Source organism: Gossypium hirsutum, chromosome A13, assembly GCF_007990345.1.
Source record: "Gossypium hirsutum isolate 1008001.06 chromosome A13, Gossypium_hirsutum_v2.1, whole genome shotgun sequence".
In the NCBI taxonomy this organism is placed as follows: Eukaryota; Viridiplantae; Streptophyta; class Magnoliopsida; order Malvales; family Malvaceae; genus Gossypium; species Gossypium hirsutum.
Window position 1 is genome coordinate 2067877 of NC_053436.1, and position 17488 is coordinate 2085364.

The following is a 17488-nucleotide window of genomic DNA, read 5'->3' on the forward strand; positions in this document are numbered from 1 at the left end:
ACTTATCAATTAAGTGATAAAGTGGGCCAGCCTTGTCTTTCTTTTGGTATGGATAAATTTGATCTCTTTTTATTTTTATTACTTGATTTTATCTCAATTCCTGTAAAAAAATAATAATAAAATTACATTTTCACTTTTAAAATATAAAAATATTTTATTAAATATTTTTAAAAATAATAAATTAATACATATTAAAATGATATGAAACACCCTATAATGCATTCTCACCCACCACCAAAATTATTGAAAAACCCAACTTTGATCTCACCTAATTATTGAAATTCCTAAGAGATGATAAAAAATACTTTTTTTTATATTTTTATAATTAATAAAATAATATATTTTATTATAAAATTGAATTAAAAAATATATATTTTCCTAGTGTCTAACTCTCAGACAAATCTACGGTTTAGATATAATAATACAAAAACAGTTTAAGTATATTTAGGGTTTGGATATATATATGAGAAAGTATTAGGCATATTGGAGATAAAATATTTTAATTTCATAAATTGGAATCATAGCAGAGAGAGCACCAAATTAGATTTAAATTTTAACAAGAATGTAGATTAAAATAATAATTTTTAATGATGTTAAAGTGACAATTAGCATGACAGATCACATGAGCTTTATGTTGAGATGATATTATTTATCTTATATGTTACATCTGTAAATAATTTAAAAATTATAAAAAAATCACAAAATAAAAAATTCAAAAAATAAAATAAAAATTCCAATTAAAGTTAGCATGAAATAGATGTGGATTGTTACGTGGGTTAGTATGTTTAAAATTTAACATTTTAGTCAATATTTTTATTTAAAAATAATAATTTGATTATTGAATGGTTAATGGTCAAAATTTGACTCTTTTTTAAAAGGTTAAGAGTTAAATTTAGCTAAAAAAAAGAGATAAATTGACAAAAAAAGTGTAAACGTTAAGAACTAGATTTATCATTATGCAATTTTTTAAAATAACTTTATTCAATTGACATATAATTGATTGAATTTTCATGTGACATTGACCATTTTACACTCGGCATTAATTTAACGACAGCATTAAAAATGTTATCGAGTTAGATCTATTAACAACATTACATAAATAAAGGAATTAAATTATGTCAAAATTAAAGTACGAAAGATTAAATCTTAAATTTTAATCTAGTAGAGGGACTAAAACCATAATTATACTGCAAATTTCAGCACAGCGGAGAGAATAAAACCAGAAATGTTTCCCCCATTAAAAAAAAATCACTGTTTTTCAAATTATTTTTAATTTATTTTCATTTAATATTATACCCCCACCACTTTGCTCTCTTACCTGTCGTTGTCTGCTTTGGTAGAATTTGTCATGATTTAATGGCTTTTTTGGCATAGAATTAGTGTATGAATTTAAGAGTAATTTAAGGCATATTTTGGAAGCATGTGTTCGACCAAACAATAACTGGTAGCATCTGTTTTAGATCTTTAGGATGGTTTTAAGGCTGGTGGAAATTTTAGAAAATAAAATTGAAAATTGTTGATACAAAGTTGAGATTGTAGCAGTTTATGACGGTTCATTTAGTGAGTGGAGAGTCATAAGTGATTAAGTGTGATTGGAAATTAGATTTCTCAAAGAAGATAAGAGTTCAATAGGAAAAAGAGAGATAACAGGAGAGGGAGAGATTTATTTTGTTTTGATGTTTGTGGGCCTTAAAAGTGGACACCTCTAATCATTCTCGAGATGTCACATGTTATTCTCATATTACTTCTATACTCCTTAGAGCCTAATTGACTTATTGATGTTTTGTTCTTGAAAGTATTGCCTGTCATGTTAGGCCAACAGTATATATAACACATAAGTGGCATGTGTTTTATCCACATTAGGGTTATGGCCCCCAAGATGTGAGTTCATGAGATATTGGGCTCACGAGGTTATGGGCTCGTAAAATCTTGAGCTTACAAGTGTTCTTAACTTGCAAGATGATTCTAATCCATGGTATTAACTGATGAGGATAGCAAGATGTAAATCAAGCTCCCAATTAAATGGGAGGTTATAAAGTGACCTCTCTTGAGACATCAATCTTTTATAACTTACCTTGGTGATGATTGTTTTGATGGTTGAAAAGGGATTCACGTTATTTCGAAGTATTTACCTTTACAAGATATGATCTCCTTGGTGAATGTAGGTAGATAGACTTAAATAAAATTTAGTATATTTCACTCAAACTTTAATAATCAGAATCCTAACATGATCTAACACAATTTTAAATTTATAATATGATCTTTTTCTTTTTTTTTATATGTTATATTATTTATATTATATGAAAGTTAAATATACCAAACTATAGTGTAAATACTGAAAAATACATTAAGTTGCTTATTTTAAAATTTTAATAAAATATATAGTTATAGTAAAAGATAGGTGTAATCACCAAAAAAAACTAAAAATAACTATATTTTCTTGAAAAATGAATATAAAGAGCCTAAATAAGTTCTGGTTAGTAAATTACTGGTATGAGTAAGATTAGGTAAAATTTGATATTCATATTTCAAATCAAATTTGAACAATTATGTATAATATTAATATTGTGAATTATAAATACAAATCAGCTATAAACACTCAACTTTACTCTAACCCACAAAAAAAAAAAAAAAAGAAGAAGAAGAAATTCCATAAGTTCATCAACTTTGGTCTGTTTCATTAGCTAAGAAATAACAAATAAAAAGGTAAATTATAATAGAGGCCACTCAACTATAATTTTATTTTTCTTTTTGGTCACTTAATTATTGTTAAATTTCTTTTTAATTATCTAGTTATGGAAAATTATAAAATGATCGTCTAACTATTCAAGTTTATCTTTTTCAACCACCAACTAGTTAATGTAAAAAATAAAAACACTCAAATATTTAAGATAGTTGAGTGAAAAAAATAAAATTAAATACTTAAATGATCATTTTGTAACTTTTTATTATTGGATACCAAAAAATAAAAATCAAAGTTGGGTGACTTATAATGTATTTTACCCTAAATAAAATAAAATTTTTAATTTTTTTCTGAGGTTTTTTTTTTTATCTTTTTAGTCGTAAAAAAAATGAAAATAAAAGAAAGAAGAGAGTAGGGTGAAATATATGAAGCCTGAAACATAACAAGCCGGTGTGCATCATCTACATTATTTTGCCCGTTTCAGTACATAAACTAGACCTACAAAGTTAGACAGAAAGCAAAAAAAGCAGTACAGGTGCTACAAAAAGCTCAGTCTCTGGCTAAACATATGACCTGCTTGCCAATATTTTGGCCTGAAAATAGTCCAACAAAAGCAGCTGGACCACTCTCTAAACCGTCATTCATGTCTTCAATGTACACAATCTTCCCCTCTTTGAAGTTCTTAGTGACATGTTCTAAAAACTCAGGGAATTTATCTAAGTAGTCGCTTTGCAAGAATCCTTGCATCTTGATGCGCTTTGGTACAACACAATACAAATTGTGGATCCCTTTCGGATCGGAGAAACTATGTAGCGACACCATTCCGCAAACAGCTATACGACCATGAATCCGCATGTTGAGCAAAGCTGCATCCAGAATCTCCCCGCCCACGTTGTCAAAGTAGATATCGATGCCTTCTGGGAAGTACCTGTATAGAGATTTTAGCTATCACTAATCAGGATGATGCACATTTGTTCCAACAAATGAAAGCGTATCATTTCTAATTTGGTTCAATGCAGGAAAATCATTGACAGGGCCTGTTTCAGTTATGCAATATGCTTTCCAAGTATCTTAGGGGCTCTTGTACTAAGAGTTGAATTGTATTTTGTCCCTTTTACTAAAAAGTTAGTCTTTTGTGTTAGATCAAAAACTAAATTAGTCCTTCTATTAAAATTTTAATATTTCTATTGTTAAAAACAGATCCTTGTATGTCAGCATGTGATAAACATGACACACCACATGTCCCTGTTTAATTATTCTATCAGCTATGTTAGTTTTAAACAATAGAATGGATGAAACTTCTAACAAAAAGGACCAATTTTCTCTATGATCTAATGTTTAGGGACTAATTTACCAATTTTTTTGAGCAGGGATTTATCCCAAAAAAAATACCTACGGACCTTTTCAAAGCAGCGTCTAGGTCTGCCTCCTCTTTGTAGTTAAAGGCTTCATCAAACCCAAGCTTGTTCTTAAGAAGATCAACCTATAATATGCCAAATAGAGAGTTCAATCGTTTTCTTGAAAGTGAAAGTTCAATTCTTAATGAATTAGAATTCAACTAACACACAATTTTTGTACAAAAAAGATACCTTTTGCCTACTTCCAGCACTTCCAACTACATAGCAGCCATGTAACTTGGCAAGTTGTCCAACAAGCTGACCAACAGCTCCTGAAGCTGCAGATACAAAAACATATTCTCCTTTCTTTGGGCTACAGATTTCATAAAATCCTACATAAGCAGTAAACCCTGGCATACCTGCATTAAACTTCTAAATCAGTAATGAATTTAAACATTATTAAGAAAAATCAAATACATAAAAAGAACTCTTTGCTAAATTGATCCCTCTAAAAAAAACAGGAGCAATTTAATCCATGTTAATTTTGAAATTGAGTATCTAACAACAATTAATCACAATATTAATGTTTTTTTTATCATTTTTGGTGTAATAACAAATTTACCCTTCAAAGTTTACACATTTTGTCTATTTATATATATTTGAAGTTAAAAGTTTTTTTATATATTGTTTTTGAAGTTTTTAGAATTTTAAATTTTATACATTTTTTCGAATACTTTTTTAGAATCAAGACTTAATTGACAAAATATGTCGACATTGAAGGCTTAACTTGTTAGTATGTCAATCAAAATTATGTATGATTGACATCATTCTTTAGTGACTGACTTTTAAAATTGACAAGGATTAAGTTGCTCCGATTTTTATAGAGGGACCATTTGCTCAATATTGAAATTGAGAGGAACCAGAAAGGTGTTTTTACCAATCAAATACATGCTCTTTTTTTTTTTCTCAAAATGAGCTACTCGATTAGCAAGACATAAGTTCCTGGCAAAATGACTAAGATTTATCTAATTTGTATTGTCAGTTTGAAATACTAGACAAAACAAACAAACACAACAATTTTTTACTGAAACAGAGTTATTGTTCAAAAATCTATCCCCTTTGCTCACTTCAAGGCTACATAGGAAAGCTTGATTTAATTGCTAGGCATATAACTAAACTGATCACCTCAAAATGCATCCAAATCAACCTTCCCATTTATGGTTGGTATAATCAGTGCACAACAAGCATACTTGGAAGAAAAAGGAACTTGATTGGATAACAATCAGACACAAACTTTAATGTGATCATAATTATGTACAATACTTATGATGTTCTCTCTATTATTATTTGTTGTCAGGTTTGTTCATCTTAATCAGATCACAGATGTTAAAACTAGTCGATAAAAGAACAGCAAGCATAAATCGGTAAAAGTACCATGGAGTCCCTTGTATTAAGAGTTACTCAAAAAATAGGTAAATTAGTCCATATACATTAAATCAAAGAATAGATTAGTCCTTTTGTTAAAAACTAATCCTTTTATCTTAGCATGAGGTACACGTGACGTGGTTATTTGCTAGTTTTTAACAATAGAAATAAATAAAATTCTTAACAAAAAGGACCAATTTACTCTTTAATCTAATTGCTATTTTTCGAGTAGAGAGGGGAAAATGCAATTTGACATCTAGTATAGGGGCTTCCAAGATATTTTTACCAGTGTAGATATGACGAATTGGGAGAAGGAAGTTCTAAACATACCAAGAAGTCCCAAGTGGTAAGAGAGAGGGATAGCATCATCTGGTTGAATCTTTCTCAACTGTGAAGTGTTGTGAATCAAGCTGTACTCTTCCCATCCAGTGATTCCGGAAATGAAGTCTCCTGGTTTGAAATCAGGGTTATCAGAATCCAACACTTTTCCCACTCCAAATCCTTCAATAGGCTTCACTCATCATCATCATCAAAAATGAAAATAGATTAGTTATTAACATACATAAAATGCAAAATGTATCCTATTTGAGAGTAAAGGATGAAAAATACCTGAGAAGGAACAAAAGTTGGGATATAAGAACCATGAAAATCACGCATGCGACCTCTCATGTAAGGATCACAAGAGAGATAGAGATTCTTGACTAGAAAAGCCCCCGAGCCTTTGGGAGCCTTCAACTCTTTTTTCCCAATCTTCATTGCCATATCTGTTACCTTGGGTACTCCTTCTATGTACCTTTCAAGCACCACTTGCCTGTTCTCTACTGTCGCCATTCCCTCAAAAAAGAGTAGTCCTCACCGGTCACTAAACCCCTTGTTTTCTCCTTGCATTTATAGGCAACTCTCACCGGTCAGCTCAACCCACCTAACTCTCTCGTCAAACTATCACCTTTACTTCTTTGCTTTGCGTGTGTTCCTCTAGACTACTATATCTACCTACCTCCAACTCCAATTTTAATAAAGTAATATAATTTATTACACATCAATAGTGTATCACTACATTGCTTGTGAATTTGGTGAGACTCTGATTTTAATGAATTTAAACACTTTTGAGCCCCATTTTTTTGTCAGACTGAAATTTCATTCATATAAAAAAGGTTTTTACAAATCTACTGTGAAATATAATCAATACAAGACAAGACCCAAACCACTTAAAACTCAAATCCGAAGAAACTTCACTTGAATTAGGTCATCATTATTTATAAAAGGGAAGCCAAAGCGATCTGATGAGGTTGAGTCATCAGAACGGAGGAACCACCATATGACCATAATGCCTAAAGACCCTATAACCCCTCGCCTCCGTTGGTTGGGCCTCTGGTTTTAAATGTTAGTCAAGCCTGTTTGGATCTTAAATTTTAAAGCATGTTGGGACTTTGGACTTTGAAGGGTAATTGAGGTATTGGATTTTAACTTGTAATTTGGGCTTCTAGATCTTAGTTCTTAGCTTGGGCTTCGAGATTTATGGTTTATTTATAATTATGTACAAAGTATAAACGGAGAAGAACATACCATAGCCGATGAACTGTTTGTAGTATCTCATTGCCTGTTAATTTTCTACAGATATACCATAGCCAAGATGTGGTTTGAGTAAGAAGAGTACACTCAAATGTTATGAGATTGCTAGCTGCAATTCAGGGCCTATTATTTACATGTAATGATTAATTACTTTTTAGAGATTATGAATGCGTAATGCTTAAGTGGTAGTATCTTGAATTCCATTTTTTCCCCAGTTCTAATGTCTATGAGCTATCATTTTATGGTGCTGATTGCAGAACGAACTTCCTTTTAGATGTGCGGTGTAAGGGTTTCTTCCATGCACTCGAACACTTTCTACATCATTGATTTATATGTGATTTATTAGTAATTAGAATGTGGGTTTGTTTGTCAAAGAAAAGCTTTTTCTTATGAACATATAGATGACTTACAGCGAATATCGTTATAACGGTAAAGATATTAAATTAATTAAAAATTTTACATACATGACGATATTTTGATAAATTCAAGGGTTGAATTGTCAAAAGAAAAAAAACTTATGTTCAAGTTATGCCACACTTGAAGCTTAAATCTGTTCATATTTCCCTCTCATATAGGATGGGACTTTGGGTTTGGAAAGATAATCTCATCAATTATTAGTACTAATATAAATTTGAATTTAAAGATTGAATTTCAATAAAGGCAGTAGTGATAACACGAAAATTTACTCTTTGGTCACCTTACTGTCTACATCATCAGCAAAACCATAGAATACAAATATCTCACAACTAAACAAAGTACTGGACCTAGTTCTTCACCTTCATCGTTTTATTGTGAAAACACCCCATGGCTATGTCAACCAAAGCTATCAATCTAGCTAGTTTTAGCTCAGTTTTTCCTTCTTCACTTGATAAGCTAAACAAGCCATCAAAGGGTGTCCAAAATAGTTTCTGGGTACCAAGAATTCCACTGGTTAAAGCAGTTCAAAGCCCAGCTGAATCAGATACTGGCAGATGGGCAAAACAAAGACGCCCCCAGAATGCAGATGGTGACTTCTTTGTAGGTATATATCATAGTTCCCCCAGAATTAGATAAGTTCTTTGCTTGAGGGGCTATTAGTCTTTTCCCTTTCCCATGTTGGATGATAACTTCTTCTAATTGTTTTTCTCCACAGAATTTTATATTGCTTTTTAATACATGTTGCAGATCATTCATGCATAGATTGCGACACTTTTCGCTGGATGGCACCGGTAATCTATCAAGCTTGTATTTATATTTCTGTGAACTATTTTGAGCATATGAATGTTAGTTTACTGTCGGTAATACCAGGAATGGAAAACAAATCTATTGCATGTGCTTTCTTGAATATAAATTTCAATGGTATGGTTTAGAAAATAAATAATGGGAAAAGATGGTTCATCAAATATTTCACTTTCTTTGTTCATTGAGAACTGATTTTGTATTAAAATCATCTCTAAAGGAATGGATATTATGTTTAACTCATAATACTTGTGCTGGTTCACAGATTGACTTGAAATGGTGAAAAATGGTACACTTAGGTTGAGAATAATGGCAGGCATCATGGATGCTTTGCTACTAATTTGCAGAGTTTGTATAGGCTATGAAAAGTTAGGATCGGCTTCTTAGCGTACAAATACGGAATGGTTTTGGAAACCCCTGTTTTAGTTTAGACTAACTACTTAAATTCCTAGTGCACATAAACTGTCCTTAATGCACAGATGAAAGCCCTCACAACACTTATGGTAGTAGATAAACAGATGAATATGTATCTGTAGCCTGTTTTGTGCCTTCTTTTTCACATATCAATGGTATAACCATTTCATTATGTAGTGGACTTTGCTTTGTGTATCCCTTTCCGGTGTAGTAATAGGATGTTCATGTAGTGCAGACCACTGCCTTAGAATTATCAATTATGATGTCGGTCAAGATCTTAGAAACTATTCTGCTTTTAAGGCTTTTTATTTCTTGCTTTTGCAGCAAGTCTTCACACGAGTCGGTGGGATGTCTGCAGTTTACAAACAGCCGACCTGCAAGGATGATCGATTAAAAGCTCTCCAGGTTTACTTATTTCGTGTATTGTCATCGGTTAGAAGATGATACTTTCCTCTTATAGCAATTGCCCCTAGCTTGCAATATAATTGTTGAAATTTGCAGGCCTTGATTTCATGTCCAACAAACTCGATCCGTACAGAAGTGCCTCCTCCTGATATCCTAGAAGCTCAGAAGACATTTCCGATCCCAATAGATGAGAAGAAACTTCCAGTAACTCCTTACTGTACCTTCATTTTACAATATCGTTTGACAGACTGTATAACTAATATGTTTATATTTTCAGGGTGTTTATCACTGTGGGTATCATTCTTCTAAGTCATATGGAGCTTCTTCCTACTTGATCATTCATCCTGATGGAAATATACTTATAGATAGGTACTAATCTGATTTCGGGTAAAAGATGTGGGAACAATAAAGCTTCTACATATTAATTTGAGCTAACTTGGCTGTAATAAGTTTTTGCAGCCCCAAATTCACAGAGAGACTTGCACGTAAGATCGAGGAGCTAGGGGGAGTATGCTATATGTTTCTAACCCACAAGTATGTTAGCAGATTTTTTTTTCATCTTTCTGTTCATTTATAGGTTTCTGATCCATGTTTTTATGATCAGGGATGATGTTGCAGATCATGGGAAGTGGTCAAAGCGGTTTTGTTGCGATCGGATTCTCCATTCTGGAGATGTAAGTGACATATCATAAACTTATACTTGCTTTGGTCCTTTCGATGTTTTTAACTCCATTTGCAGATTCTTGAGTATATACTTTTAATGCTATAGCGTATAGTGCTCTCTGCAATATAACCTTCGTGCCATAAATGAAAGTTACAGCATCTCCTAACTCGATTGTCAAGTTCTAGTTGGATAGTACTTGTATCATTTATCTCTGCAGGTAGAAGCATGTACAGCTGATGTAGAAACGAAGCTAGACGGCAATGGCCCGTGGAGACTTGGACAAGATATTATGCTCATACATACTCCTGGCCATACAGAAGTGAGTTGTTAATCTAATGTATACAAGAAAATTGTCAGCAAATATAGCTTCATTATCCCTTGACAACAATAGCACTGAAAAATAGCTCATAATTGAACATTTTCTGAAATGTTGCAGGGTTCTGTTTGCTTGTTTTATATGCCACTTAAGATTCTATTCACTGGTGACCATCTACTGATGAGAGAATCCGGGTTGGACATAGTAGAGATGTACAATAGATATTCAGGTAAAGCCTATCTTTCTTGGTTTTTTCAAGCTTTTGAGATGGTCGTATCTGCATGCTAATGTCTGGATATGTGTTGAATACAAGTATCATGGAGGGATATATATTAGGAACCGGATTGCATTTTGTCCATTTTAATAGTAGAAATGGACAGATCTTTTAAGAGAAGAAAAGAGATGAGCTTGTTTTTTGATATAACATACATAGATTAATTTTTTCATTTCTTAATAACCAGACAGCTACATGGGGCAATTATGTCAATGTATATTAGATCAAAGAGGAAACTGGTCCTATTGTTAAAAATTCTATATTTTTTTACTGTTAAAATATAGTCCTTATATGTCAGAATCTGTTAGCTACGCTTGTTTTTAATAATGGAAATGGATAAAATTTTTAACAAAATAACTAGTTTGCTCTTTAATCTAAATTGCAGTGACTAATTTACTACTTTTTTTAATAGAGAGAGAAAATTAGAATTGGATTCCTAATATAAAAACCTCCAAGTACTTAAATATGAATATTTCGGAAAAAATGAATAGTCGAAGAAACATAAGGTAAACCTATATGAATATACTATTATCAAGGATCATCATGTTTACAGAGTCCATGTTTCTAACAGTTATTCAATTCGTTTTTTCATCATTTATCCAGCGCAGGGCCCCGACCCTCCTAAAATAGAAATTTTTTCATTTAGGCCGTTTGAAATTTTTAAAATTTTAAATTAGTAAAGATAAAATTACACTTTGCCCCTCTAAAAATGATAAAAATTTGATTTAATCCTTTACAATTTATAAAGATAGAGGCTATTAAAATGGTGAAATTGTATTTTTACTATCGTAAAAATTACAAATTAATTTTGACCCCTAAAGAAATTGTCTGGCTTCCCATGCATTTACCCTTTTTTTCTCTTCATCTTTTCTTTAACATGCTCACCATGTTGTTTTTCACAGTTGGTACGCAACTGGATAGCGTTAAAAAGTTGTTAGATTTGGATTTCAATTGGATAATGCCAGGTTGGTGTTAGCTCAATATCGTTACCATTTTCGCATTCTATCGTGATTAATGGCTGATATAATCTGGAAAGCTTGACATGTATTTACAGGCCATGGTAGGAGAATTGAGTTCAAAGATATTGAGGAGAAGAATGCAATTCTTGAAGCTTTTGTTGAGGAAAAGTACGCCCACTATTCCTCAGTTAAGAATAAATGGTAGTATTAGTCCTTTAAATGTATGTAAACTCTAACCCATTTAAACAACAACAATAATGATGATATAGAAATCAGTAATGATGATGATCATATAGAAATTAATTAGGATAAATATCTACATCGTTTACGTTAATTTTTTTAACGATATTTTCATTAAATCTATTAGAAAAAGTAATTTAAAAATAAAATAAAATAAAGGTTGATAATAAAAAAATTAAAAATATAATTAATGTCATTTTGACAAAATATGTAAACGTTAGTGACCAAATATTTATTTTATAATATTTTAGAAAAAGTTTGAATAAACAAATATTATAAAATATTTAAAATATACATTTAAAATATTATAAATAAATAATAAATCATTTTAAAAAACAAATAAAAAACACGAAAAAGGACAAAAGGTACGTTGGAATCTGATAGTGTCAAATTATTTCGCTCCTCCAGAAAAAAGAAAATTTGTTTAAAGCCCTCCCATTTTTCAAAACATTGCAATATTTTTCTAGTATTTATACAGGTGACGTCAGTTTATATGGCTCTACCAAAAAAATTAATTTTTTTATTCCTATTGCGGACGTGGCATGTTGATGGTGCCAAATACTTTGGCTCCACCAACTTTTACTATAGATTTTAGGTTATTTACGTATTTTTATAAAAAATAGATTATTTAAATAATTAATTATTTTTTGACTTAATTTTGTAAAAAAGCTTTTTAATAATATATAATATATTTTAAAATTTAATCCGCTTTTACGTAAGGAGCCTCCATATTTTAAGTTTTAACAAAATTTGCATCACCTCTTTAATTTAGTTGTTTATATTTTTTAGATTTCAAAATTTAGATTCAATACTGTTAAATTTTATTTGTTAAATTTAAGTTAATTACAATTTTATTTTTTAATTTCAAAATATTACAAAAATAAAATTAAAAAAATAATATTAATAATTAAAACTAAATTTTAAAATCTAAAAAATATTAAAACTAAATTTCTAAAAATTAAATTACAAAAATTAAATTTAATGTCAAAATGTGAACAAAAGCGAAATTCAAATCGAAGTAGTCTTTGATTTAGAATCGTAGACGGCATAAAAGTTCAATAAAAGCCAAAATTGACAATTCACGGTGGAGTTGTTTGAATTGAATGCTTCCAATTGAGTTTTATTTTTAATTTCAAAATATATTAGTATTAATAATTAGAATTAAATTTTAGAATTTAAAAGATAGTGAAATTAAATTTTAAAAATAAAAATAAAAATTTTAATATGTATAAAAATTTATGACATATTTTAATATTTAATTTTAAAAATTCGAAAAAAACCCAAATTCAACTTATATCAGTCTTTGATTTTAACAATTAATAATAGAGTAGAGTTGAAATTCGAATTGTATACTTCCAATTGACCATTTCTCATCTTGTTTATATGCTTTAATTGGATATTTGTAGAATATGGGTTTTGATTATATTTTTTCTTTTAATATAATATTTAAAATTATTTAACTTATAAATAGAAGAATAATATATTTTAGTGTATTTAAATTTACATATTTATTGACAATAATACTCGTATTAATCGATTTAAGGCTAATCAACAATCGTATACTTAAATACAATATCATTTTGTGAAATAGAAAATAAATTTTGACATTCATTTACGTAGATTTTAGAATAATATTTTTTAATGTATTATTAGTGAATATTTTATACCTAATAAGAAACTTAACATGTAACAATAATGTAGGTGTAAATTTATTTTGCCAAAAACAACAAACAAACACAACTCTTTTCCAAGTTAGATACTTCATTTTTTTAACCAAAAAGCCATTTCGACTTCAACCTAACAATGGCAAGCTGATGGTGAAAACTCTTCAATGAACCGAGTGAATTCATTCAAGTAATTGTTGCTCAACTCTTCATTTCCAAAAATCTCTCTCATTGCCTGCGCATTTGCCCTAAACACCTCACCTTCTGGTTCTACCATCACCCGCCTAATGGTTGCAGCCACCAAGTCGCTTGTAAACAAACCGTCCACTTCATTTCTCTCGATTTCTAACCCAACCTTCTTGCCATGCAACAACCTAGCATTCAACCCTTGGTCCGAATTTCCCCCAGAAAACAAGATCAAAGCTCGACCGTACTTGAGTGCCTCGATTATGGAACTCCAACCACAGTGAGTCAAGAAACCCCCAACAGAAGAGTGGGCTAATATCCGCAACTGAGGTGCCCAATCCCTCAACACTAAACCCCTTTTAGACACTCGTTTTTCGTACCCTGAAAGAATTATGTCATTCATCTGTCCTTCACCCACTGGACGGTTCCTTACCACCCAAATGAAGGGCAAGTTGGATTTCTCTACCCCAAATGCCATTTGGTGCATGGACTCTTCACTTAGATTCACTTCACTACCAAGAGCAATATAGAGAACTGATTTCTCTCCTTTGCTGTCAAGCCAGCTTCTTATAGTTTCCCATTTGTTATCTTCGTTTGATGGCAGTGATAATAACGGAGGCAACAGGCCTACCGGAACCACAGGTTTCTGGTAAAGCTTGATAAGTAATTTAATCGCGTCCCGTTCGAACTCGAAGCAGGTGCGCACGGTTACAAATTGGCAACCTTGAATCAGTCGTCCTATCCGGTGGCTATCAGACACATCATCGTCCACGCACTGCTGGTTCACTATCTCATAGAGCTTGAAAACTACGTTGTCGCAAGGGTAATCTATCCACTCAGGGACGACCGTGAAATCTTCCGGTCGCTTCCGGCTATCACCGAGCAAAGCTGATGGTGGACCTGCGAAAGCAAACGAGCTGGCATTGAATATGCCGAAGAAAACCAAGTTGATGCCTAACGGAGCTGCGATACCAGGTAACCAGTAAGGTAATGAATCATGGATTATCCAGTTGACGTTTGAATTTTTGAGGAAGTCGGATAAAGGGTCTCGAATCTTGTCGTATGCCCTTTTAAGGTAAGGGACTTTTTCGATTGGTAACTCAGAAGTGGACTCAACTCCTGGTGGTAAGCCATGAACATGGGGAAGAGAAAACTCGACAAAACTTAGGGTGCGTTTGTTTGCTGTAAAATGGTTTCCGGAAAATATTTTACATCATTTCCGGTGTTTGTTTGGGGGAAAATGAATTCCTTTAGGAAACCATTTTCCAAAACACGGTAAAATCAAGCCTATTCCTCCGGAAATTGTCTTACGGCTTCAAAATTGGTAAGACATTTTCCATTCTTCTCTAAGCAGACATTTTCTGTTCTCTTCTAAGCAGCAGACATTTTCCATTCCTCAAAGCTTCCGCCTCTCCTCATCTCTGCCTTGCCATCTCTGTCTCTCAGCATCTTCCTTCTCCATCTTTCTGCTCCATAGATCTGTCGGTGAGTCACCCAAAAGCTTCAAGTTTTTTATGAAATTGGTGGTTTTTTGTTGGATTTTCCAGAAATCGGAAGAAGGATGAAAACTCATCCTCTTCTTCCCTACACCACTCGACCCCCAATTCTTCACTACAGGGAAGCTTTCCCTTTTAATTTTCTTGCTATTTTCTGTATAAAAATCTCAACATTTCTACCTTCAAAGCTTCAGTTAGTAGATGCGATTGACTCGATTCATTTCTTATCTCTTATCGTTTTTTTATTTGTTTATTCCTTAGTTGGAATTTTAACTTTATTTTATCACATTTTGTTGTGTAATTTTAGGGTTGCTGAATTTCTTAAACGAATTAAGCTTAATACTCTAATGTTCACTTCTTTTTGTATAGTTATGATTATCATCATTTACGTTACCGTGGATTTTAGAAACCCCATAACTATTCTTACTATTGTTGTATTGTGTTTCCATTGTCGATTTTATTAGGCATTCATGGATGTCTGTTAACTTGCTTGGGGCGTTTTTGAGCTTTCATATAGGATAGCAGATTAGTAGCGTCCCATGTGGAGATTTTAGCTTCACCAGTGGTTAAATAATCCTTTTTTTTCATGGAGACAGTAGATGTTGAGCTGAAGTGGACTAAGAGCATTTCCAGTTCCTCTAATTTTTAAGTAGTTTCTGAGTACAATGATGTTCCTCTAATTTTTGCAGGGCTATTGAGCACCCAACTTTTTCAGCACTTACAAGACCATTGTGTGATCTGTATTCAACTTATTCCTCCCCTTCTAGTTGCAACGATAAAAGAAACTCAGGGTATATAGATGTTGTTGTAGTTCTGAATGCCGTGGGTCTTCTTTACTGGAGTAAATTGTTAATGCTTTTATTCCTTTGCATTATAATTGATTCCATGGTTTAGTTTTAGCATTGAGTTAATGGATTAAAAGGAAGTGTTGAGGTGATTATCCTTACTGTTAAGTTTTTGTTTAAAAATGTCAAATAGAGAGACTTTATGCTTGAGATTTGATCTTTTATTTCTTGAATATTAAAAATTGTTAGCAACTCATATATATAAAGTTTATGCTTGAGAAACAAACCAATCAAAAATACCAATAAGACTTTCAGTTCAATCCAAATTTCCTTAGAAAATTCAATGTTAAAATGACTACTAGAAGATCTCTGCCATAACCAGTTTTATTGTTTAGTTCAAAACTTAAAAAGTTGATAATTTTTTAACTTTTTCTTTAATTTTCTATTTTACTGATTTTTTTTAAATACTACATATAGGGTCTGTTTGTTTGGCAGTATCTCTTTTCCGTGCAACAAGCCAATATGCATGGCACTGTCTAATAAAGATATTTGTGACAGTCCCCTACTTTCTCAAATGATCTGAGAAGCAAAATTTTCCCCCATTTGAATCTAATTTAACCATCTTGATTGGAAGAAAGGAAGGAATAACTTTTAGTCTAATGGCTCTGCCTTAAAAACATGAAGTTATTATGAATTTTGGCCACTAGATTGAGAATTTTCCATCCTCCCCCTATTTCATTTTCCCAACCTAGCATTAGCAAATCTTAATCCTTGTTGTGATCCCATTGTTGTTTTTAACATTTATCTTTCAAGCATTTTGGATACTGTCGTTTTGTGCAAATTTCTTACTGATTTCTCTATCAATTAAGAGGAGCGCATCTCTTGTGTTTGGGGTCTTGTTTAGAAGATTTTTGCCCCTCATGATGTCTTTCTTCCTTATGAGCTGTTGTAAATAACCTGCTTTTTGTCATTTCTTTCTTCCTTACTATTTAAGCATACGTAAAACATTCAGGAATTGTTCTTCCAAAAGTTCAGTTTTTTTTAAAAAAAATTAAAAACCAATGAACTAAACTAGGCAAAATTTAATTTCAGTCATGAAACTTCTCATAGTGTACTGGTTAATGGGCTTACAAGTAGAGAAAAATGTATCGCAATTCGCGACCCCGTATATTATAAATGGCAAAGAAAATCTGAACACAAAAAAATTTGGCAGAAATAAAATATAGGCTTGAAGCAGCCATCTTCAGTCGACTATGGTGGCCCTTTACATTCTATTTTTATTCAAGTCACATTTGAATATATAAACTAAATAAAAATTTGGTATAACATTATTTAATTGTATTGTAAATGCCAATATTAGCATTATCCATACAACAATAGCAAAAGCAGCTTTTTTGCGTTTTCTTCTTTAACTAAGGCCGCTTTATGGACAAGCTTAGTCCAATTTTTAGCCTTAGAAATTGAAGTGACAGGACCGATTTTTTCATTTTTGAACTTTCAATGCTTTCATTTTTCATGCTTTCATTTTAAGTGGTACTTTCAATTATAATTAGCTTGATATGTATGTATGCACTCTTAGTCATGGTAACTTTATGTGATCTTATGAAAATCTTGCATCTTTTTGTAGTGATCATATATTTGTGTGGCATTATTTTGTGTAGATGGATCGTAATCAACATCAAACTGCAATTGTCGGAGTCGTGGCTTCAGTTTTAGCTTTTGGGGCTCTTTGGATTAAAAAATTAGAAACTAGGAAGAAAATTGCTTCTCGCTCTCGTGTGAATCGAGATTATGAAAGAGAAAATTATATTAATAGTATTTTATATAGTGGTGACTAGCATTGTATTGAT

At 31.8% G+C, this 17488-nt stretch overlaps 2 protein-coding genes across 3 annotated transcripts; one reads left to right on the top strand and one right to left on the bottom strand.

The window, feature by feature from the left end:
- Positions 1–3123: 3123 nt before the first annotated feature.
- Positions 3124–6797, bottom strand: LOC107929607 (2-alkenal reductase (NADP(+)-dependent)). The gene is made up of 5 exons (XM_016861092.2): positions 6055–6797; positions 5776–5956; positions 4273–4439; positions 4084–4166; positions 3124–3611 (listed from the first exon to the last, which is right to left on the bottom strand). Exons 1-5 carry the CDS (start codon positions 6274–6276, stop codon positions 3233–3235), a joined length of 1032 nt encoding a protein of 343 aa, XP_016716581.1. The 5' UTR covers positions 6277–6797; the 3' UTR covers positions 3124–3232.
- Positions 6798–7674: 877 nt separating this feature from the next.
- On the top strand, positions 7675–15848 carry LOC107929594 (uncharacterized). 2 transcript variants are annotated; one of them, XM_016861071.2, is made up of 12 exons: positions 7675–8038; positions 8182–8225; positions 8974–9054; positions 9151–9258; positions 9332–9423; positions 9514–9588; positions 9659–9728; positions 9936–10037; positions 10155–10263; positions 11211–11273; positions 11363–11435; positions 15543–15848. In XM_016861071.2, the coding sequence occupies exons 1-12, from the start codon at positions 7822–7824 to the stop codon at positions 15745–15747; spliced, it is 1239 nt and encodes a 412-aa protein (XP_016716560.1). In that variant the 5' UTR covers positions 7675–7821; the 3' UTR covers positions 15748–15848. The 2 variants fall into 2 exon arrangements, with proteins under 2 accessions (XP_016716560.1, XP_040940369.1); XM_041084435.1 differs by lacking the exons at positions 7675–8038; positions 8182–8225 and adding an exon at positions 8332–8355.
- The last annotated feature ends 1640 nt before the right edge of the window (positions 15849–17488 follow it).

Coding starts and splice junctions, on each gene's coding strand:
- LOC107929594 (XM_016861071.2), top strand. CDS start 7,822: ATGGCTATGTCAACCAAAGCTATCAATCTAGCTAGTTTTAGCTCAGTT. Junction 9,055..9,150: donor ATCGATTAAAAGCTCTCCAG/GTTTACTTATTT, acceptor TGAAATTTGCAG/GCCTTGATTTCATGTCCAAC. Junction 9,259..9,331: donor TAGATGAGAAGAAACTTCCA/GTAACTCCTTAC, acceptor TTATATTTTCAG/GGTGTTTATCACTGTGGGTA.
- LOC107929607 (XM_016861092.2), bottom strand. CDS start 6,276: ATGGCGACAGTAGAGAACAGGCAAGTGGTGCTTGAAAGGTACATAGAA. Junction 5,957..6,054: donor CAACTTTTGTTCCTTCTCAG/GTATTTTTCATC, acceptor TGATGAGTGAAG/CCTATTGAAGGATTTGGAGT. Junction 4,167..4,272: donor GTGCTGGAAGTAGGCAAAAG/GTATCTTTTTTG, acceptor GGCATATTATAG/GTTGATCTTCTTAAGAACAA.